Here is a 12,432-nt window from a genome sequence, read left to right on the forward strand (position 1 = left end):
CTCCTACCCCTAACATGATCATACTCACATTTCTCACATATAAATCACATGTTTGTAATCCAAACCATATATATACACATATGCGTATGCTTTTATAAATTCATTTCTTTAAAATCATTTTCCTACATAATATGATCATTTCATAAATATGCAACAACTTTATAATAGATATATACATATAGTCATATCATTACTCACAAATAATTAAGCTAATTAATTAAATAAAGTAAATTATTTGGTTACCTTAACCGTTCTATCATAATGAAAGGTTACCTGTGGTATTCTTTTGATTACTTATCATTACCACGTTCTTCCTTTATCTCAAAGCACACATGCAGCATGTCAATCTACACAAATTAGACTAGTAATCAATTTACAAATTGACCCCAAGCACTAATTAGCATTATTACTCCTAGTTAATTGTTCTTTTTTCATTTAAACGACCCCTCTAGGTCTCGACTACCTTATTAAACCTTTCTAACACTTATACCAGTTCCCACACAATCCATACTAACTTCCACCCCTTTTTACCTATTAATTAGGGCTAATTTAGGGCTATTGCTTTAAAGCTCAACTATTACTTCCCAAACTAGTTGCAAAATCATAATTCGATTCCCAAGAATATTTTTATTACTAAAGGGTAAGAAAGAAACCCTTTAAAGCTTTTTGATTTAATTTTTCTATAATTTAAACTAAGAAAAATTAGGGTAGAATTAAAGCTTAGGGCAGTATGAAATTTACTCAGCAAGCGAATAGTCAGAAATGTCTCCCATGCTCTCAAAACCCAATGCCCTAGCACATGCTTGACTCCTTCTCTTATCTCTCACATTTCTCCTCTTTTCTGCCTTCTGATTTTAATGCTTGACTATATGCATACTTATCACTTTTTTATGCCATGCACCACGACGTGCTCTGCATATGCCACAGCGTGTGGCATAGTAAGGGAAAATGCCATCGTACTGGCATATTCTACTCTAAAATGTTGTCCTTCCAATTGATCCTACTCATTCAACATTCCAAGAAATAAAAACACCAATTTCTTGGATAGGAGGCATAGTAGAAGATAAAAAATTTTAAATTTCTATCCTAATATGGACCAAATGAACTCGTTTAAGTCAAGATGTATAGAAGAATTACCTTTTAATTCGAGCTCCTCATGTGTTGTCTGCAAGTAATTGGATTCAAGAGTTGATAATGTATATTTGCTCCTTATATTGGTATCCACAAGAACAGCTTTCTAACTTGACAGGGTGCTAGCGCTCCTAACATCCGTTCGTCTTTGAACATTAGTTTTCTTTTCTTTAAGGTGTTTCATAGCTCTTAAAATGTTTGATCATCAAAACTTTTTCTAACTCTCAAAACCTTAAACTAGCACGTCCCTATTCTATATTATATATGGATTAGGGTTTTTACCTTCCTTTAATGAGCCAACAAAAATATTAGATTAAATTTATCTCATAAATAAAATCTATAATATCTTATCTAATTTAAATTTATAGTATAAATTCAAACTATGGAATTGATATGATATTCTCTTAAATCATGTTAGTTGTAAATTTAATCTATCACATAAAATTAAATTTAAAACTAACATAACATAATATAATATAATATAATATATATCAGATATACATATTATATTATATATATGTATACACAAAAATACACATACACATGTGTGTGTGTGTGTGTATCAAATATATATATATATATATATAAATTATATTATATTTTGAATTTTATATATCATATACATACATATATCATACACACACACACACACACACATATATATGAATATACATATATATATTTCATATAAATATATATAATTCATTTATTTTATATTACCTTCACTAAATCTAAACATATTCCAGATTCAATGAACTTGGACATTATAGCTTGAGTTGGGTTGTTCTTATGTGTAATCCTATTGGCCTATATGAAGTTAATAGTAGGCTAATTACACTATTAACCCACAAGTCACAAGTGCCTCTAGCAAGACATTGCAACTACCTAATTCATATGGGAATCGATGATTCGATGCAATCTATCATATAACTATATCACATCCCTTTTATCACGTGATATTTCGGTCAAGTGTGAGACATAAAATTGTCATTCTCCTTTACCTAACCATTACTTTCTTGATCTTTAAGTAGATTAAATAACAATGAAAAAACCCTTTCTACTATGGCATGACCATACATTTTCTCAATCTTATTCATTGAGGGACCTCATAATATCTCTCAATTAACATGAGAGATAAATTCCATCTTAATCACTTATATTTCTCACATGAATATCGCTAAACTCAATTATAAACTTTATGATCACCTGATCAAAGGTGACTTTTGGCTAGGTCAAAGTTCAGTAGTTATCATGTAGGAATCCATGATGATCTCAAGTCAAAGGACTTAGTGATATGGTTACAAATAAGATAAGCTTATGACTTACACCATGTAGTTTTCTCATAGTAGGTCAATCTAGCACCTAGTACTCCATCAAATGCCTGCGACTTTGGTTTATATTTCTATAATTAATTAAAGTCATATTAGTCTTGTTTCATTTATGATCCCTCATGGATGACCGATCAAGGACATTTAAGATAATTACTATAGTTTGTCCAAGGATATAGTTATTATAGTGAACATGCAATTACTATGATAACAAAAGAGAAATTCATTAAATGAGAATGTTTATTATACAATGATTAGCCCTAAAGTATAATTTCCAACACAATTACTATCCAAAACCCTAATCACTCACTAATTTATTATTTTACCCCTAATTAACAATTAATTTTAGGATTAGGAATTCAAGAAATTAACCTTTTGCAATATTTTTCATAATTAGTTTACATTTAGGGAATGCAGAATGTTACACGCATATAACATTCTCGAATCAAATTTAAATTCAAAAATTCATTGATGTTATACCCAACCTTACCCTTATGGCTTCTATCTCCATTATTACTACTAGTTAGAGCCTAAGTTGAAGATATACCCTACCAAAGGTGAATTTCCATCAAAGTAAGGCTCTTCAAGTTAAAAAGGAGGTGTCCATTGTCTCAAAATGTCTAAAAGGCATAGGGAGCTACAAAGAAAAGGTCAACCATTATGCACATAATGGAGGCATAGCATATGGCAATATATACAATCAACCATCTACATCAATTAATCAAACACAACACCAACCATCCTTATTGCTTATCATTCATCACATAAAAATCAATTCTCAAACAAAACAAAAAAGCATGCTTGAAAAAAATTCCAATCATTTTCATGCCAACAATTTTATCTTAGTATATGATACAATATTTCAATGTTACATCTTTTTCAAGCTAAAATGTCAAACCACTCACACAAGCAAGTGCCAAGATGTAGCTCATATTTAACAAATATATTTATACAACTCCTATTTAATGCATTTAATTACAAAACCAATATTAACACTCCCAATTCTTCCTATTCAAGCCGCACAATAATTTCAAAACCAAATTTCAATTTCCCCTCAATTCAAATACCTTAATCATACCTCAAATTAACAACCCCCAACTCAATTAAACAATATTTTCCAATTTATTACCACTCAACTACCTCTGAAATACCTAAATCACATTTTGATCTAAACCACCTATTCTAAACTAATTAAACCTCAATTTTGACCTATTTAATCATAAACTCATTATCAATTCCACGTTTACACCATCAATTGTCATTAAATATCTCAAACATCTATAAATCACCAAATCCTAACCTCAAATTGTTCAAGTCATGAAGTCAAACAAATCTAAACTAATTAAAAATTTTATATAAATTCATACACTTTTAAACCTAATTTGTTCAGTAAAATAATCATCAAAACCAAAATAATCAAAAACCCTAATTTTCAACAATTTCTATTATGAAAAATCAAGCTCACTTCGAATAAAACAATGCTAAGATCACTTATCTAAGGCATAAGAAGCTTGGTATAACTCATTAAGGGCCAAATTGAAGCCTTAGCATAGCCCTAATAGCCTCTCTTATTTCTCCTTTTTCCTCTTCTATTTCTAATATGATTTGCGAGTTTGGTACTAATATAATGCACATGTTAGGTGCCAGGCATGCCTTTGTTATTTGTGTTAGACACCATCACTTACGGCAGTCTAAGGCCCCTATCTATATCCACATATGAACATCCATAACACCAATTACATCTATGACTAGACATGGATAAAGGGTCTGTTCTAATCCCTAGAGCCATATTTATAGCTAGACAACATAGCTTGTTTTTATTTGCAATCGAATGTGGCTAGAACTTAGTTTTCATCCTTAATATCTTATTGAAGTCCCCAAAATCAACCAAAGTCAACTACCATGTCATTCTAACTCCTCAAATGAGTTTTCAAGATGTTACATTCTCAAACGCTACAAGATTCCTTGCTCATATGCACACCACTTCACTTTATCCCAAGCTTACTGTAATGATTTTTGTCACTAACCTAGCATAAAGTCAACTAATCAACCAACCTTAATAAACAAGAATCAACCATGGCTACGAATAGTTAAATTAAGGTCTCTCAAAAGTATTTTTTGAAAACAAGGATTCTAAAAATCATTTTAAAATAATAAAGCAATAAAACCTAAAGCCACTTAAATCAAAGTAGAAAATCATCACGAAAATATGAAAAAATCAACTTAACATCGAGCGGGAAAGTAATAGGGACAAGAGCATCCTTCCATCAAAAATTGAACATCTATTGTAGGTGTTTTACCGCAGCCAACATCACTCATCTTATCCACTATGATTTATTCACAATTTGTCACTATGAGACTCAAAATGACATATTCATTATGGACAAACACACATCCACTGCAATGGAAACCTTCTAACAGCACATAATTATTCAGCATAAAATCCTAACTTTGAACTACCTAATTAATTGCCTAAACCTCCAATTAAAGTGATTCAATTGCCCAAGAGCTGATAATTAAGAAAGATAACTAATGACTCCAATTATAACTCCGTCTGACACTAAACAATGATCTCAGAATACTTATTGCCAAAATAAGCCTTTGCCACTAAGGCACCTCAAGTATGTGTCTCCCTTCATATACCATTACTAAAACCTAACCACATCTACATTACTATAATCAAAACTATTGCCATGCGTAAACACGTCATTATAATTTAGACATTCAACATCAACATGCACACATTTGCATAGGTGAATGACCTAAAAAGCCGAAGTCAACAATTGGGTTTATCATGCAAATGATATATATTAACACAATATAATCATGATCTTAGTGTTGGCAAATTCAAATATGTCATTACATACACAAAGCTACTAGAGAAATTTACAAGCTACTCTCTAGTGCTTGGCCTTAGAGGCTTCCCCCTCGCTCTTCACTGTATCATTTCCTAGAAAAAACTAATAAATGGCAGTGAAATTAAACAATCTCAATAATTAAGTAATTTAATTAAAGAATATTAAAGTGTGGCAATTCACAATTAAGTAAGTAGATAACAAAACACAAGGCAACCATGCATTAATCACAATATAACATGTGACTTTAATTTTGCATTATCAATGCAACTATTTTATACCAGTCCTTGTATTATCTAATCAAATGCAAGGGCTAATATCTTATACAGGTCTAGCACATGTGATTGGACTAGCCTTGCTCTGTAATTGTGAGCAGTCACCTAGCCAAAGGCTCCCATACTCACTCTCAAACTATGGATCTTTCCTTACTTAAATTTTTGGGTATCATAACTACTTGAGCTAAGCCATCCCTTCCATGAACTGATGATACTGTGCATTGTGCCTGATCTATGCCACACTTGTAGGTTATTAGAAATATTAAGCACATTTAATAATTAATTAAGCCAACCTTTTGTGTGTAAACTTAGTGAAGACTACACTATGTGGATTTACCAATATAGCCCTATAGTACTCTAGGGTGAACTCTTACCCATAATGACCGTACAAGTTCATTTAACATATGCAATTATATACTCATGCATATCTTAATGGTTCAACATTCTCAAAATTTCACTAACATACATGCTTAACTTTGCTCATATAACAAACAAGAACTCATATCAACTAAGCATCACAAATCTAGGCCCACAACTCATAATCGCAATATCACATGATGACTATACATATATGATCACTAATAATTTATCACAACGAGGCATGCTTTATATCTCATGCATTGACTCAAGGTTAATAGATTCATCAACAACTTATAACATTCATTTCAAGCCATAAATAATAGTGCACAATTCACAATTACAAACACAATGTTATATTGTAATTAAATTTCTAGCTATCTCTACTCTTGGGCTACTACCTTAAGAGGTAAATTTGGATTCCCTAAGGGAGCTTCGTTGAACACAAGCTCCAAGCACAATCAGTCTACAATTATAATCCAAAAATAGCATTAATGACTAATTGTCATTAATTAACCCTTAATTACAATTCAGGCTTAATACCTTCCTTAAGTTTGATTAACTATAACTAGCCCCAAAACTCATTTCCATTACTTTATTTAACTTCCATTAAGACTATACATCTTTGTTAACTACTCCCATTAATTTAAACTAGATTACTTAGGATTAGGGTTAGCTCTAAACCCTTTATTGATGGCGTTTAGAGTTGCCAATAACCAAAACCTAGGTGTAGAAGCATTTAATAATATCCAAAGACTCTATTAACATTCTAAGAATGGTTGAGACTCAGCAAGAATTTCAAACAACATGTCCCCCAACAATAAAAACTAGAGAAGAGACGCTTAAAAAGAGGTAGGAGAAGAAGAAATGAAGTTTACTCGATGATTTAGAAGCTTCAAACCACTCTAAAATGCCTCCTACACAAAACCTAGCAAACCCTCCACTTCTCACTTGCTCACTCTCATGTCTCTCCCCTTTGCTTTTGTAAATCTAATTGCAACTCTAGAGTTTAAAAATTAGATGTGTTTACTACAGCAAACTTCACCATCTGTCATGGCGAATGGCGAAAACGAGCACCATCACTTAAGTCCAAAATATCGGCCTAAAATGGCCCAATAGCTTCTCTAACCCCTTTCTAAGTCTCCCATAAGGCCCAATTGACTCAAAAGACAATCAAAACTCTAATTAAATTTTAATTATCTTAATGAATTAATTAACCACTCAATTAATTAATTTAGTCATTGAATTAAAATTTTTGATATGTTACACTTACCCTTGCATAATTTCTGGTTTCAATAGCTTATGTTTAAAGTCTCTATCTATAAAAAAAAAAAACTAGAGCTCAACTTATGCAAATGGTAAAATATTAGATTAGGGATAGCACATAACAGTGTGAATCTTTTTAATGGCCACAATAGATTACTCCTTCATACATGGACTCTTGTGTGGCCAACAAGCAATACATTTAATTGTCAAATTTAATAAGTTAACAGTCAAGCTAGTCAAACCATGAGATTAGGGTAATATTGCACTAATTTGAAAAATGTTAGGGTAATATTGTTCAAAAAAGGGGGAAAAACACTTAAGGATACCCATATGATAGAAATTTGAGTATAGCAAACTTGAAATATGATGGGAATTGCATAGGGAATAAAAAAATTGCACCAACTCAATAATATATAAACCCATTAATTGCTTAAGTGTGTTATTGCATTCACTCTACTCACAACAGGGAACCTTAGTGCCATTGGAAACCCAACAAATTAAATCAAAACATACAAACAAAATGATATCCAGGGGTAAAATTAAAAACAAAATAGAGTTGTAAGCAAGATAAGGAACAAATTGAAAGCGAAACAAAGTAGGCAGCCACATCAACAAAGTAGATCAAATTGAAAGCACATATATCATCATAACAAATACAAAAACAGAGTTGAACAACATTAACAAAAATATAGAGAGATAGAGAGAGAGAAGATGGTACTGATCCAAGCAAACTGGAGGAGAACAAGGAGAGACTCTCTCTCTCTCTCTCTCAAAGAGAGAGAAGACATTGTGCAAGAAAAAGTGAAGGAAGACATTGAATATTGTAATGGGGCTATTTTTTTCCTTAAAAAATATCACTGTGAAAATAGTTGTGTTTGCAATTATTTTATCTTTCTCATAACTTAATTATTTCAACAAGCTATTTAGATTTGCTAATCCAAATAATTTTTTTAGATTTGATTATTTATAAAATTTTAATCAAATAATTTAAAATTTGTCAAAAATGATTTTTTAATAAAAAGTGTTTTTCTTTTAAAAAAAATTAAATATTAAACAAGCTCAAGATTATATTAATTTAATTTCAAATTAAATATTACCTTGAAAATTAAGAAATCTATCTGAATACAGATCACAACAAATTATTCGAATAAACAATATCAATCTTTCTTAAACTTATTTTATATCTATCTCCATGACACTTGATAATTAATATATTTTCTGGCATCCTCATAATTAATACATTTTATGTCATATATACTTGTTTACATATGTATGTGTGTGGGAGCGCGCTTTTTGAACTAGAGTATTATATGATGTATCATTATTTTTAAATTTTAGAACATTTAATATTATATTTTTAATTATTTAACTCTAACACCATTAGTTTTCTCACAAAAAATTTTTACATCAAATTTTTAAATATTAAAAAAATATTTTTAAATATTAATATATTAAGTTTATTTTTTTAAAATAAGGTAAAAAAATAATTATTTAAAACTAACGATATTAAGATTAGAGGATTAAAAAAATACTTTATAAAATTAAAAAATTAAATTAAAACTTTGTGTAAAATATAAAAAAAAAGTATACTTTAGCTTTAAATAAATGACTAATTATTAATTATTAATCATCATGATATTAGTACTTGCCTCCCCCAAGTTTTTTTTTTTTTTGACTCCGTCCTGTTAGCTAGATAAGGATAAATTGTAATATAAACATTTTTTTGAAAAGAGGAAACTAAAATTTAGGAGATTATAACAGGCTTTCTTTCTTTCTTTCCTTTTTTTTAAAAAAAATATTACAGGCTATTTATTATTATTTTCATTTCATTCCGCCCTCATTCCAAAACCAAACAAATTAATGTAATTAATCTTAAAATCTCTTTCCCCGCATCCTTTACAACCAAATCTAATCTAACAAGAGAATATTAAAAGCTCCCCTTTCCTCTCTATTTTTTAGCATATAATTTTCATTTGGCAAAAAATTTAATTACTTATAGGTTTCTTTGATTTTTTTTTATTAATAGATCTGTTGGAGGATTTGTTCAATAAAACTCATATAATAAGTAATAAATTTTTAATTTTGACTCAAAAATATCATCACAAGAGAACTTGTATTTTTTTTCCCCAATTCTATGTATGAAGCATAAAATCCTTGTATAATTTAACATCAAATCTTTCATAAGTTATTTTGATCTGAGTCTAAATTTTTTTCTCTAATTTACGTTTTTATTAAAATATATAGATAACAGTATTACATATAAAAATGTAATAATAATTAATAGTGATGCTTGTGATTCATATAATAACTAACCTCATCGATATAAGAAGCAATAAAGAGGAAATCATTCATCATATATAAATAAAAAGAGAAAAGAAACTACAATTAATAAGTCGTCCAGCACCATCCAACTCCCTACCAAATGTTTGATATCATTTTTTTCAAAAAGAAAAAGAAAATATAAAGAGAAAACGTATATCCCTTAGAGTAACTATAAAATGCAAAAAAGGAACATAAATGGCTGGATAAACTAACTAGAGCTGGTGCAATTGCAGCTAAAGACTCTTATTATTTAAATAAGTGGTTGAAATTCAAACCCAACCTTTATGTATATAGCAATTTAATTTTCCTACGAAAGAAAGGAAAATTATGGCTGGAGCAAGTTGTATGGAAAATTATGGCCGGATCAAGTTGTATGCTAGTTAAGTTGGACTACAACAACACTGATATTATCTCTGCTTCCACGAGCCACAGCCAACTCTGCTAGCAATGCAGCAGCTTGTGATGCTGCATTCTTTACGAACCTCATCTTAAAAATCCGCCTCACCACCTCACAAGCCAACTTGTTGGATATCACATCCCACAACCTGTCGCTATCACCATAAACTCGTCTCTCTCTGTTCTTTCATACACCTTCACCTCTGGCTCTGATACTACATATGGCTTCATACAATGGTCCCCTGCAACCAATTAATTTCTTTATTTCAAGTCTCATCACACTAAAATTTAGAATTCTAGTGGTAAGTGTGTGTGTGTGTCGATACTCAGTGGATTATTGCAATGAAAAAAGATAAGGGAGAATACAGCTGTTCTTTAATTTATTGATTCAATATATAAAGTTTGAGCAGATGATATCGGTTCTTGCAGAGACGGAACCACGATTTAATAATAAAAAGGTTGAGATTAAAAAAATTTAGGATTAATATGTAATTTGAATCCTAAATTATAAATTCAGTGGTGATTTGAATTATAAACTGTAAAGAAATAAACTTGAAATAATTTCACTCTCACGTCCGTCACTTTTAAAGAAATGGAGCTTATGTATAATTTTCCTCCAATTTCACACTCTCTCGCTCTCCTGCTTCTACTTCCTCTAGAAGAAAATTAAATATTAGACTCCATTTTTAAAATTAGATATCAGGTCTCATTTAAAAAAAAAAAAAAGACGTTTGGGCAAAACTAGTCCAAATTTAATTATTTAAAATTTAAAATATATCAAATAGGGTACAAATCACCTTTAAATTTATAATTCAAAACCTAAATTATATATTAACCTTAAAGCTTATTAATAGCAAATTTTTTATGCTGGAAGTATGTAATATCTATATAACATGTAATAAGAAAAATTTAAAAACTTGGGGGATCATGGGCTCCGCCCCCGTCCCCTGGCTGGATGTTTGTAGTGTATTTTTACTCAATAAATTACGAGAATTTAATTGTTTTAAATCAAAATTCAGTAATTAAATTGATATAAATGAAAAAAAATTAAGGATAAGAAGTTATATTTTCTCAATAATGATGATGATGATGATCGGACCTATGGACCTGGAAGTGGCTAGTACTCCTAAGATACGATCCCCGTTCCAACTTATTACTGTTCCTCCGGCTGTTTCCACCCTTTTTCTTTCATCTGGACGATTTGACTGCTTTAGCAAACACGTATTATATGTCTAACCATTCAGTTACTCCATAAGAGCACAATAATAACAATAATAATAATTCAAGAGAGGTTATTAATTACTACTTATTACTTAGATATGGTACGATGATCACCTTATGGTCTGTTGAAAGTGGGAGGGCAATACCTCCACGGCAAAGTACAGCTCTTGAGTCTCCACAGTTAGCGACGACAAGCTCATCGCTGCCGACGATGACCGCCGCCGCCGTGGAACCCACCATGTTGTCATCTTTGCTGCCACATTCTCCGACTTCACGGTCCATCCTCATGAAGGAAGAGCACATCGCTTCATGCCAATAATCCAATCCTCTCTTCTGATAATTAGCTCCCTCCTTCTTCACTTGCTCTGCCACCAACACGTGCATCCTGTCACGGCAAGCATCGGCCACCGTGGACCCGCCGTGACCGTCGTAAACTGCGAAAAAGTCATAGCTTCCGATGAATCCTGGTATTGCCTTCACGGTGTCCTCCATTGTCCTCCGCCTTCCTATCACCGATATTGAACCGTGTGAGGTTGAAGCAGCTCTGTTTCTGCGTTGTTCTTGTTCTTCTTCCATGGACGATGATATCTTCGAAGAAAGTGTCGTGTTGATTCGTTGTATCTTTCTGTGATAGTTATCGCAGAATTCTTGAGGCTTGCTGGTTTTTTCCATTGAATCTGTTCATGATCGTGTCGAGTAATGAGGAAGAAAGAGCTACGTGAAGGATTTTATAGATATGTATTGAAGTGACATTATGCGACACCTGTGGGAGGATGGATTGAGAGAAATAAGAGGGCACGTGGAGGGTTGAGATTGAGCAGATTTCCACGTGGCATGTTTTGGTGGCAGGGTTGAAAAGTCAAAGAAGAAGGCGGCAAGAAAGACGAAGTGTACGTACGTGTGAAGATCAGCGAGTGTAACGTGGCGATTCCAATCTCGCCGCCCTTCAAGGCTTCAATTCAACTCTAAGACTTTCAGGGGCAGAGTCGGAATTTAATAATGATAGCAAAAGGGATTAAAAAAACCATGCATATTACAAAGTTTTTATAAATTTTAAGTTTAAATGATTGAAAGCATGTAACATTTTATAAAACATTAAAAAGATAAACATAACTTTTAATTCATATACTTTACCCATATTTTATTTTTGATCTTTTTATTTTTATTTCAATATTTTAGGTCCTTACAAATTTTATTTTTTATTATTTTTAATCCCTCTATAAATAAAGTATAGGAATCTTGAAAGGACTCAAAATAATAAAAACAAAAATTTAGGAACCT

The 12,432-nt window shown here is 31.2% G+C and overlaps 1 protein-coding gene across 1 annotated transcript; it reads right to left on the bottom strand.

Annotated features, from left to right (window-relative positions):
* Positions 1 to 9,545: 9,545 nt before the first annotated feature.
* Positions 9,546 to 11,846, bottom strand: LOC129311887 (protein phosphatase 2C 51-like). The gene is given in 4 exon segments (XM_054954372.1): positions 9,546 to 10,089; positions 10,092 to 10,172; positions 11,030 to 11,135; positions 11,266 to 11,846. Coding segments are annotated over 4 exon segments (924 nt in total). The 5' UTR covers positions 11,824 to 11,846; the 3' UTR covers positions 9,546 to 9,910.
* Positions 11,847 to 12,432: the final 586 nt, after the last annotated feature.

Source organism: Prosopis cineraria, unplaced genomic scaffold, assembly GCF_029017545.1.
Source record: "Prosopis cineraria cultivar Desert tree isolate PC_DT_omini unplaced genomic scaffold, ASM2901754v1 PC5, whole genome shotgun sequence".
Taxonomy (NCBI): Eukaryota; Viridiplantae; Streptophyta; class Magnoliopsida; order Fabales; family Fabaceae; genus Prosopis; species Prosopis cineraria.